Source organism: Bos grunniens, chromosome 19, assembly GCF_055505025.1.
Source record: "Bos grunniens cultivar Pamir isolate PY7600 chromosome 19, Bosgru_T2T1.0, whole genome shotgun sequence".
Taxonomy (NCBI): domain Eukaryota; kingdom Metazoa; phylum Chordata; class Mammalia; order Artiodactyla; family Bovidae; genus Bos; species Bos grunniens.
In genome coordinates, this window is record NC_141183.1 from 18483115 (window position 1) to 18495059 (window position 11945).

Here is an 11945-nt window from a genome sequence, read left to right on the forward strand (position 1 = left end):
ACACATGGACACATGCCATCACCACCCCCTCCACCTCCGCCTCCAGGGCCGCCCATCTTCTCTTCCCCCTTTCCTTCACCTTCCTCCTCTTGTTGTTCAGTCGCTAAGTCATGTCTGACTCTTTGTGACCCCATGACTGCAGCACACCAGGCTTCCCTGTCCTTCACCATCTCCCAGAGTTTGCTCAAACTCATGTTCATTGAGTCAATGATGCCATCCAACCATCTCACCCTCTGTCGTCCCCTTCTCCTCCTGCCCTCAATCTTTCCCAGCATCAGGGTCTTTTCTAATGAGTCAGTTCTTTGCATCAGGTGGCCAAAGTATTGGAGCTTCAGCATCAGTCCTTCCAATGAATATTCAGGGTTGATTTCCTGGTATTGACTGGTTTGATCTCTTTCTTGTCCAGAAGACTCACAAAAGTCTTCTCCAACACCACAGTTTGAAAGTATCAATTCTTCGGCTCTCTGCCTTCTTTATGGTCCAGCTCTCACATCCGTACGTGACCACTAGAAAAACCATAGCTTTGACTATATAGGCCTTTGTCGGCAAAGTGATGTCTCTGCTTTTTAACATGCTGTCTAGGTTTGTCATAGCTTTGTTTCTCCCTCTCTAGTTTATTGGATAACTTTGTAACATTACATGATTTTCCCAAACTTAGATTTCTGGCTGTTAATCCCATCCATCTCTGACATTATCCCTTGTCCTCTGCCCCTCTTCATTGTCCTTCCCTTTCTTTTACCTTTTAGCTGAAGTCATGTTTTTTCACGGTCAAGGTCGTTGACAATTTCATTTCTGTCCCACAACCACAAATCTGGGGAGGAGGTTTTTTCATTGCAAGGATCAGATTGCCTCAGGCAGACCATGAAGCTCTCCTTTGCCTTCGCCTGATTCCTATCACCCCCTCTCTGGTAGTCCTGTCCCCCCACACCCCACCCCACCCTCTGCTGACCCCAAGCCCTGCCTGAGACCAGTTGGTGTCTTCTGTTGCGAGGGCTCAGCTCAGCCCAGCAGCCTGGCACGGGCCACCAGCTGGCAAGCCTTCCTCACTGTAACCTTCATCCCTCCACTGCCCTGGCCACTGAAACCGGCCTCTCTCTCCTGCCAACTCCAGAAACTCAAGCCGGTGGATTATGAGTACCGAGAGGAGGTCCACTGGGCCACGCGCCAGCCCTGCCTGGGCAGAGGCTCCTTTGGAGAGGTCCACAGGATGGAGGACAAGCAGACCGGCTTCCAGTGTGCCGTCAAAAAGGTATGCTGGGCTCCGAAGCTGAGGAGGGCAGCGGCCCGAGGCCCATCGCCTTCCCTTTGCCTTCTTTCAGGGTTAGTCATGGGTCTGACTCTCTTTAACGGAGCCTGGCTATCCTGGCTACCCTGGGTCAGCTGGCACTGGAAGGGGAGACAGTCCTGGTCACATGTCCCCGCCTGTGAGCCGCACTTGGTGTGTGTGTCTATGTGAGAGGGAGCGTGAGGCTGTGTGTGCAGCCTGGGCCCCTCCTGATGCCAGGCCCCTTGGGCAAGTCAAAACCAGGAAGATCATTGGATTGTCACAAAATTCATACTGAGCTGAAACTCTTAAACTTCACAGCGGATAGCAAGGTAATAGCAAGAGCACAGTCTCCCCCTAACAGGAGCCTCCCTAAGAGAAGCCCCCTGACAGGAGCCCTTTGGGAGCCAGATCTGACTCTGCCTCCTGTTGACTGGATGTAATCAGTCCTGGGAGATGGACAATATGAGGCAATGAGACTTAGTGAGAGCCCCAGGTAAATGGCAACCCACCCCTGAACTCTTGCCTGAGAATCCCATGGACAGAGGAGCCTGGTAGGCTGCAGTCCATGGGGTTGCAAAGAGTCAGACACGACTGAGCGACTTCACTTCACTCACTTCATACTTTATCACTGGAGAAGAAAATGGCAACCCACTCCAATATTCTTGCCTGGAGAACCCCATGGACAACAGGGTCGCAGAGAGTTGGACACGACTGAAGTGACTAAGCACGCAAGTTTATCCAACTACAGAGTTTGGCTTTGACCCTCTCCTCAGGAAGGGGCAGGGGAGGAAGACTCGAGCTTCTAGGATTCTAATTAGAGGCAGGGGCCTGAGTCACATCTCCTACTCCCTCATCTCCGTGATGTTAGAACTGGAGACCAGAGAGGGTCTGCACCTTGCCCACAGCCCCACAACCGGGCCTGGACCCGAGGCCTCCTTCTGTCAAATCACACTGTCCAGGCCCAGCAAACCTTGGAGGGTGTCAGCCCTCCTCTCCTTCTCCTCCTTTCTTCTACCCCGACTCTTCCCCTCACCTTAATTGGAAACCACCTTGCCCTTGACCTTAAATTCAGCTGAGAATAAGGGCTAGCCCCAAAGACTTCCTAAGGTGGAAATCAGAAACATTTCTATGGGCCATTTCCTTGGCCCATGGGCAGCGTGAAATAAGCTAATTCAAAGATGGACCTTGTTTTCAGATGGCTTTTTTTCAGCACACTCTGATTCCCCGAAGGAAGGGGACCAAATAGCCAGAACAGGCAGGTACAGCCTGCTCGGGCCCCATGCAGAGTGGACACTGCTGGCACCACTGTCTTGGGTGCCTGCAACTTTAAGGGGTGAGGGGATTGCGATGTGAACAGGGCTGGCTTCCATGGCTGGTGCATGACCAGGTGTTACAGCTGGAGAGTCTGGGCCTCGGGGCAATGGGTTGAGAGCGGGGACTATCCTTAGGTATTACCCCAAACTTCAGACACACTGTGTCAAATAAGCCGGCTCCACCCCTGCCCACCCCACCACTGACCGAAGCACGTGCTTAGTTCTTGCCAGCATGGGTCATCATCTCCCGCTGGGATGCCAGGGCCACGTGCCTGACCGCCTCAGCTGCAGTCCCCTCCCCAGGCCACCAGAGAAGGCTCAGCTGTCCCTCCTGAGAGGCGGGTGGGAGGAGGGCAAGAGAGTGTGAAGTATCCTGGAGATGAACGCCTGTGCTGGGGAGCTTAGTCACCAGGCTTCTCAGCTGTTGCGCTGCTGAGGTTCTCAGAGTCCCAGGCAACAAGGTAAACAACCCTAATATAGTAGAAGAGGACAGGGACTCCACTCCTCACCTCCCCAGGGCAGCCAGACAAGCTCCAAGCACAACGCACGGACTTGCCAGGCCCAGACCTGCTGCTCAAGCCCCCCAAAGCCGGCCCCTCGGACCTCTGCCTCCCCCCAATCCAGGACCTCAGCAGGGTTGGCTTTGGGTGGCCCACACAGCTGCCTTTGGTCAGGCACACCACCCCTCCTTTCTCTCCAGGGGAGGGGAGTAAGGAAGGTTTCCTTTAGCATTTTCATCTGGAAGATCTGAGAAACAGATCTCTGCCAGGAGGGTAGGGGTGGAGGGTGAGGGCCAAGGATCAGAGGTCAAAGTGCACACAGGGTCAGAGCAAGTCTGCATACCCTCTGATGCTCCCCAGGGAGGATCCAGGATGTGGAGCATCACATGATGATGTCAGCACCCCGCTGGCCCCAGGTCAGATGCTAATTGGTTGCACACCCAGGCTTTAATGTCGAGTTTTGGGGGTTTTTTTAAGATTTTTTTTTTATCTTACTTTTACTTTCAAATTAATAGAAACTCATTATAAAAGAATGGTACCCCAAAAACCAAAAGTCTCTCTGTCCCCCAGTCCTCTTCTGAGGTAACCACCCTTTGATATGCGGATATAAACATGTAGTTATGACTTTTATTAAAATGAGGCTGCGCTCATTTGTTCTGTACCATGTTTTTCCATGCAGCAGTGGATCATGGACAGATTTCCTCACTGGTCATATACACCTGTCTAGTGCCTTTTAACAGTCAGTGTAGAAGCTCTAATCCTAGTCGGTTCATTCATAAGACCCATGACCTCCTGGAACTGTATCCCACAAGTGGCGCGGATGGGCCCACACACACTTTTTATTTACCAGATTTTCACAGGGCTCTGTGGCCCACAGAGGGTTAAGAACTGTTCGTTTGAGCACATCTGGCTGGAGCGTGGAGCTCTAGGAGCCTCTTGTTGCTCTGCCCTGATCTGGATTAGAGTGGCTTTGGCCAAGTCCAGCCAGCTGTTGTTACCAAGCCCCTGCTCTGTGCCGGATGCTAGGCCCGGGCTGGGGACAGAGGTGTGGGGCCCACACGCCTGACCTGAAGGAGCTCGGATTGTAATGGGGGTGGACACTCACATGGTGGAAGGATGGTAGAAGCAGCCATCAGCCGAGCACGTGGGTAAAGTCAGCCAGGACGAGTGTTGAGGAAATCAGGACAAGGACCAAGAGGAGACTGTCTCCATGATGATGAGGAAGTAAAGGACAAGACTGTATGCCTCTCACATATTATTGTTCCTGGGATCTTTAAAAGAACTTATAGAATTGCTTTTATTCCCTATATTTACTGATGAAATGAATATGAATACTAAAGAAAACCAGAGGGAGTGTTCAAGAAGGAAAGAGAGACCCCTGGTATAAAGCGTGTGGGCAGTTAAGCAGAGGGAAATGGCCTGTGGATTTGGCGGTTAGGTGACTGCTGACCATGCTTCCACCTGGGCATGCATGGTCTTGAACTTCAGTAAAAAAAAAAATGTCCAGGATGTAAAAGCTAATACCCCTAGAACGGCCTTCAGCAAGGTAGGGAGCTGGCAGCTCTGCAGTGAGGCTTACCCCCCCAAGACCTCAGCTCTGCCCCTTCTTATCCCGTGACCTTGAACAGGTCACCGGTCTGATCTTCAGCTTCTTTGTCTATAAAATGAGATGATATCACCTCCGAAGCTATTGTAAGATGCAAACAATGAATAAAGTTCTGAGCATAGTCCCTGGAATCTGTTAAGTGGGCATTAAATATTAGTTCTCATTAACATCCTCATCAGAGTCCAGCCCTCACTGCACAGATGAGGACACTGAAGTCCAGAGAGAAAAGGTGGCCAGATGGGCAGCTGGCCTGGATTAGAAGGGCAACCTTTCTCCCTTGAGAGCATCCTTTCAGCCTGCTCTCCCTGGGGCTGGCCCAGACTTCTAACACACCTTGTGTTTTGAAGTGTCCCTTCCAACTCCCTTTGATCAGAGTGGTTGGGAAGGGTTTTAATATCACTGGGGTGCTCTGAAAGACTTACGGATTTCTTCAGAATTAAAGCCTAAGCTTCCAGACTTCCTTGGTTCACAGCCCTTCATGTCATTTTTTCAAGGTGCCCCTAAAGCAAGTTTCATCTGTTAAATAATTGGGTCAAGTAATAAGTCTTTATCCTAACAATCTAGTAACTATTTGCATAACAACACACATAAATTGAAAGATAAATTTCCTTCTTAAACAACCATAATTACTAATGGAATGTGTATCCTGTTGGGCACGCACTTCTCCACCTTTGAAATCACTGGACACCATCCCCTTCACATCCTGCTCCACACTATCCCCCTAAAGAACCTTTTTGTCACAGCAGCCTCCAAAAACCCACCTTCCTAAAGATACATCCTCAAAAGAATGCAGTGCAGCTATTGAAACCGAAGTATCTTAAGCTAGTAGTCTAGGTGGCGTCCCCAGATGTCACCATCACTGCTCCCCTTGTGAGTTCTCTGTGGTGCGCGCTTCACCTCACAGTTTGGGAACAACAGGGTGAGAGACATTTGCTAATACAAGTCCTGTCGACAGATTAGTCCCAATTCAGGTTCAGAGCTGGAAACACTGACAGAGAGTCAAAGTTCGTGCAAGATGATCAACCAGATATTCTGCAAGTAATCAGAAGAGAGATTTTTCCACTGATAGGCAAAAGTCCAAAAGCCGCACGAGTCAGCAGGTCTCCGAAGACTGCCAGACCCTGACCGACTGCTCCCTGGCTAGTGTTGTTAGCACTCGCGCCCCCTGGTGGCACTTCTCAGGGCTAACAGGCAAGCCAACTGCAGCCGAAAGGAAAAACAAGTCTCTATTATAGGAAGTATAAGCATTTATTTTTTGGGCTCCAAAATCACTGCAGATGGTGACTGCAGCCATGAAATTAAAAGACGCTTACTCCTTGGAAGGAAAATTATGACCAACCTAGATAGCATATTCAAAAGCAGAGACATTACTTTGCCAACAAAGGTCCGTCTAGTCAAGCCTATGGTTTTTCCAGTGCCTTTGCCAACAAAGGTCCATCTAGTCAAGCCTATGGTTTTTCCAGTGGTCATGTATGGATGTGAGAGTTGGACTGTGAAGAAGGCTGAGCGCCCAAGAATTGATGCTTTTGAGCTGTGGTGAAGACTTCTTGAGAGTCCCTTGGACTGCAAGGAGATCCAACCAATCCATTCTAAAGGAGATCAGCCCTGGGTGTTCTTTGGAAGGAATGATGCTAAAGCTGAAACTCCAGTACTTTGGCCACCTCATGCGAAGAGTTGACTCATTGGAAAAGACTCTGATGCTGGGAGGGATTGGGTGCAGGAGGAAAAGGGGACGACAGAGGATGAGATGGCTGGATGGCATCACTGACTCGATGGACATGAGTTTGAGTGAACTCCAGGAGTTGGTGAGGGACAGGGAGGCCTGGCATGCTGTGATTCATGGGGTCGCAAAGAGTCGGACACGACTGAGCAACTGAACTGAACTGAACTGAAGCATTTATTGAGCGGCTCTCATTTGAGCTGGAGGGAGAAGGCAGGAGCTGCCATACCTGAGCACCCACTGAGGCCTAGTGCTGGTTATCACCCCTCCAAACTCCTACCCTACACAGGAGCAGAGGCCACTGCCCCCACTATTCACATATGGAGACACATAGCTTAGAGGAAGTGATCCACCTTTGGAAACGGCCGAGCCAGGGTCTCAGCCCAGGATGCTTGTATCTAAGGCCTATTTCTTCCCTCCATGTCACGCTGGTCCCTGCAGAGGAGTGGGTGGTCCCCAGCCTGCCAGTCCATTGCAGACAGGGCCTGGGCCAAGCCCCTCCCCGTAGGAGAATCCTCTCCTATGCCCAGATCCTGGGGAAACAGCTGCAAACAGAATAAACAAGCACTGTCGCATCTACATGGACATTTTAGCCTCAGGGGGAAAGGCAAACAATTATCAGCAAATAATAAGTGCTTAGAAGGATGCTGAGGATCCAGAGGCACTGACAGAGCCAGAATCTTGGCTCTACCAGCTCTGGGTACAGAAACATTTTAAGACGTGGATGTTGATAAACAAAAGGTCCCATAACCTAGAAACTGTCCAGACATTTGAGCTGGGGGAAAGAAAGTTCTGTGTTCAGCAGATCTGAGGGTGAGCAGCATGCCAGGGGCCTGGATAAGGATTGTCGTTTTTGTATGACTGTTTCCATAAACATCAGCACTGTAGAACTTTAGTCAAGTACTAGGCATTGACCCTGAGCGCCCCAGGGTTCACACTTTAGTTTCTAAGTGTCCAGCAGGCCCTTCAGGGCCCTGCCTGGCCTCGGAATCATCACCGGGCCCATCCATGGTCTCCATGTAGGGAGCTCCAAGGGTCCAGATAGGAACCCAGGGAACCAGCCCTGGACCTTCAACTTGACTCCCACCCACCGCTGGGCCCTTCCAGGTGCGAGTTGAAGTATTTCGGGCAGAGGAGTTGATGGCATGTGCGGGATTGACCTCCCCCAGAATCGTCCCTTTGTATGGAGCTGTGAAGGAAGGGCCTTGGGTCAACATCTTCATGGAACTGCTGGAAGGTAAGGAGCCAGGGGCCACTCTTTCTACCTCCAAAGTCAGAGCCAAGGGTTTCTCCAAGTCTTGCCCAGGTTAATCTTGGTCCCCAGTCAATCCATTTTTAAACTCTTGACCTCATGACATCAGCAAGAAAGGCCTGCTTTCTACCACCTGCCGTTTGAAGTCTCTTGCCCTTGGCTGATTTGGAGGCCTGGAAAAGCTCCATGTAAAGACCAGCCATTGATCTCCTAGGTGGTTCGCTAGGCCAGCTCATAAAGCAGAAAGGCTGTCTGCCAGAGGACCGGGCCCTTTACTACCTGGGCCAGGCGCTGGAAGGGCTGGAATACCTCCATACCCGCAGGATTCTACATGGAGATGTGAAAGGTAAGGCTCAGGGCATGCATGGCCCTGGTCCCTATTGGGCTCTTTCCTCACCCCATCATGCCTGCTTCCTCCCAGATCTTCTGTACCTCCGTCAAGGTGGGTGGGCTGAGCCAGCAGGAGAGGAGAATGTGTTCTCCCAGCCCTCAGCCTGGCACTGTGATTTCCAGTGGGTGATGCCCACAGAAAACACTAATCAAGCTCCTACTTACTGGTGACCATGGGAGGGAAGGGCAGCAAGGCTGAGTGGCCATATCCCCCTACCCTCTGAGAGCCTGCCTGCTGCCTGCCTCCAGCCTGAACTGATCCCCGCCCCCCCCTCCCTCCATGACTAATGAAACTAATCAGAAGCTGCAGCTGCCACGTAGGGTCAGCCAGAAAACTGCCCCGCCGGAGGTTCATATTGGGCCGGGGCCCTCGGTGACTCACCTGTTCCTCTTCTTCCCCGGGGTGGCCTGGCAGCCGACAACGTGCTCCTGTCCAGTGATGGGAGCCGCGCAGCCCTCTGCGACTTTGGCCACGCTGTGTGCCTTCAGCCCAACGGCCTGGGGAAGTCTTTGCTCACAGGTATGCCCTGCCCCCTACCCCTTCCCCCAAAGATAACAGCTGGGCAGCCTTCACGAAGCGTTAGCCCTGCGCCTCTTCCTGTACATTCCTTAATGGCAATCAGAGATGTGAGCACTTTATGTCCATGAAGACTCTTAAGCCCCACAACCACCCTAGGTTATGAGGCTTTTGTTGTTAAGCTTAAATGCAATCATGCATGTCAGGTGCTTGCTTCTGATGTTCTTGTTACACAGAGGAGGGAACAAAAGAGGCTGGGTGCCACACCCAAGGTCCAAGGTCTGCTGTCCCCAAACCCCCGGGGCTCCAGGCCCCTTGGCCAGCCTTTCCCGGGGAGCTGTGCTCCAAGCCTGTGAGCTCAGCCCTCCCTCGCCTCTGAGAGCACGGTTTTGCAAAGCAGAATGAGATGGCTGACCAAAGGGCCTATGCTTTCTAGCTGGAGAAATGCCTGTTTTTAACTTATATTTTTCTGATTATTAATCTGTGTCTGCAGTAAAATATTGGATAACTACAGTGTTAAGTGGTTTGGAAGGGGAGTAAAAGTTCTTACCATTCCTCTTGCCCAGAGAGATAATCATGAATATTTTAGATAATTCCCTCCAGGTCTTTCCTTATTCATAATTTTTTGATACTTTGCTGTATATAGTTAAGGTCATCATAACACACTTTTTGTGCCCTGCTTTTTTATTTATAGCGTTAGCATAAAATTATTTCATTTTGACCAAAGGAAAAGCAATCTTTTAGAAGTGATTCTTTGTTGTCAAAGGACTCTTGATAATTCTGAAGATGTAATTTGAACACAGATACCTGTTTTCCACTTTGAAATAACTATAGTGTTATTATTATATTATAAAATATCTTTTATATCTTATACATATTATATTATATATAAATATCATATATTAACAGTATATTATTAATATTATACAATATATAATTATATAATATATATTATTATATAATATATACATTTATATCTTTTCTAATACCTTTCACAGAAAGTAGAGCTAAACAAAAATAAGAAACACAAACCACCAGAAAAATAATACTCTTCACATCTGGCATCAGTCTTTCTAGTCTTTTATGCATATGTTTTTTTTCCTTTTTTTTTAAGTTACTAAAATTTCAGGAACATCATACTATTAATCCCTCCCCCCTTTTAGAAGGCATTTTGAGAGTTTGATCCAAAGGGCAGAGCCAGTGGGTTTTTTAATTAATTAATTTGTTTGTTTATTTTTTGGCTGTGCTGGGTCTTCGTCACTGCATAGACTTTCTCCATTTGCAATGAGCAGGAGCCACTCTTCTTAGCTGTGTGCGGGCTGGGCTTCCCATTGTGGTGACATCTCTTGTGGAGCACAGGCGCCGAAGTGCAGGCTTCTATAATTGTGGTGCACAGGCTTAGTTGCTCCATGGTCTATGGAATCTTCCTGGACTGGGGATCAAACTGTGTCCCCTGCACTGGTAGGCAGACTCTCAACCACTGGACCACTACAGATGTCCAGAGCCCTTGTTTTAGATGATATATTCTTTGTTCCTGTCCCCAGCACAATCCCCACCTTGGCTTATCCCCAGCAAGTTGGACCTGGAGGCTTTATCTCTACTTACAGTACTTTGAGACAGAGTCAAGGTATATCAGGAACTGATTGGGGTGGTCATAGCCGAGGCTTCCGCCCATCAGAGCTCACAGTTGCCTTTTCTGCCTCACCTCACCTCTGCAGGGGACTACATCCCCGGGACAGAGACCCACATGGCGCCAGAGGTGGTGATGGGCAAGCCCTGTGATGCCAAGGTGGACGTCTGGAGCAGCTGTTGTATGATGCTGCACATGCTCAACGGCTGCCACCCCTGGACCCAGTACTTCCGAGGACCGCTGTGCCTCAAGGTCCGTGAGAGCCCCTGGGACGGCCAGCAGGCCACGGGCCCAGGCTGCGGGCTTGGTGGCGCCTCCCGTGTTGGCCGCTCTTTAGTGGCGGCAGGAGCAAGCAAGGGCCTCAGCAGAAATGTGGGATCCTGACTTAAATACTTGGCTACCCAAATTTAGGGTCCGAGGGCAGATCCTGGGTGAAGGGTCTTCTTGAGTTCATGGTTCAGGGCTCTCTTGTGTCCACACCCCAGGCCACCCCCGCCTGTCCTCCTGAGGGTTGTGGGGGTTGTGGGTGCCTGGGGGTTATGGGCGCCTCGCCTCCTGCTCTGTTCTGCCCTACCTAACCCCCTTTTCCCTTCTTCTTGGAAAAGTCCCAGCCCTCACTCTAGACCAGGCCATTCTAGTCCTTTTGACTGACCCCAGCACAGCAGGACAGGGGAGAGTGGGGAGGAGCAAGAAAAGGAAGTGAGGGGCAGGAAGTGATGGGGAGGCGAGTCTCATATGTTGCCTTTTGACTCCCAGATTGCCAGTGAGCCTCCACCTGTGAGGGAGATCCCGCCCTCCTGTGCCCCGCTCACGGCCCAGGCCATCCAGGAGGGGCTCAGGAAAGAGCCGGTCCACCGAGCATCTGCAGTGGAGCTGGGGGGGAAGGTCAGCCTGGCACTGCAGCACGGTAAGAGCCCCGCGCTGGCTGCAGGGAGTGAGAGGCGGTGGGGTCGTGTGGTGGTCAAGAACAGGATACTCAACATCTCAGAGCCTTGGCTTCCCCATCTAGAGCATGGGCATGACACCAACCTCAGGCCTGTTAGGAAGACTGAGGTCATGTGAGCCCAAGTGCTTAGTACTGTACCTTGATGCAGAGGCCATGCTCAGGAGATGGGGGAAAGAACTCACAACATAGAAAGGGGGCTTGAACTCATTAGTATCAGAGAGTGTGAAATAAAGCCAGGTATCACTTTCTAGCCATTTGTGTGGGAGAAAGTCAGAAAGCTGGCGGTGCCAACTATAGGTGGGGATATGGGACAGTGGCCCATAGGCTCTGCTGGAGGGCACCCGGCAGCACTCAGACAGATGTCTGCAGACCTGGGACCCTGCACCCTACTCCAGGGCACACTGCCAAAGGAACTCTGCCCAGATCCATGAGGGACGCACCTGGGGGTGTACACTGCAGTGTCATTTGTGAGAGGGGAGATGGGCGCAGTTGGGTGTCCCTCCTTGGGAACACGAAGAGGCCAGTGGTGGGAGTGGGATGGGGTCGGGTGGGGTGCGGGATGCTCCACGCAGCACCCACAGCAGTACAAGCGCCTCAGTGTTCACAGGGCAGCCTGGCTGGATCTTAAAACTGTAGTGCCTGGTGAAGCAGGGACCCACAGAGCAAGGCCTAGAATACAGTGCCGTTGTGTAAATTAAAAATCGATAAATAAAAACAACACACACTTAGCAAGAATTCAGTGAAACCTAAAGTGACATATTGCACTTTTGATGTCTACTGAAGATAGAACATCAGCGGGGTGCG

At 50.7% G+C, this 11945-nt stretch overlaps 1 protein-coding gene across 2 annotated transcripts in view; it reads left to right on the plus strand.

Annotated features, from left to right (window-relative positions):
* Positions 1-11945, plus strand: part of MAP3K14 (mitogen-activated protein kinase kinase kinase 14) — a 43658-nt gene that overhangs the window by 26854 nt on the left and 4859 nt on the right. For both annotated transcript variants that reach the window (XM_086357236.1, XM_086357237.1), the window contains exons 6-11: positions 1112-1249; positions 7514-7643; positions 7873-8004; positions 8464-8568; positions 10284-10447; positions 10952-11102. In XM_086357236.1, the coding sequence (XP_086213362.1) occupies positions 1112-1249; positions 7514-7643; positions 7873-8004; positions 8464-8568; positions 10284-10447; positions 10952-11102 (820 nt within the window). The remainder of the gene's footprint in view (positions 1-1111; positions 1250-7513; positions 7644-7872; positions 8005-8463; positions 8569-10283; positions 10448-10951; positions 11103-11945) is intronic.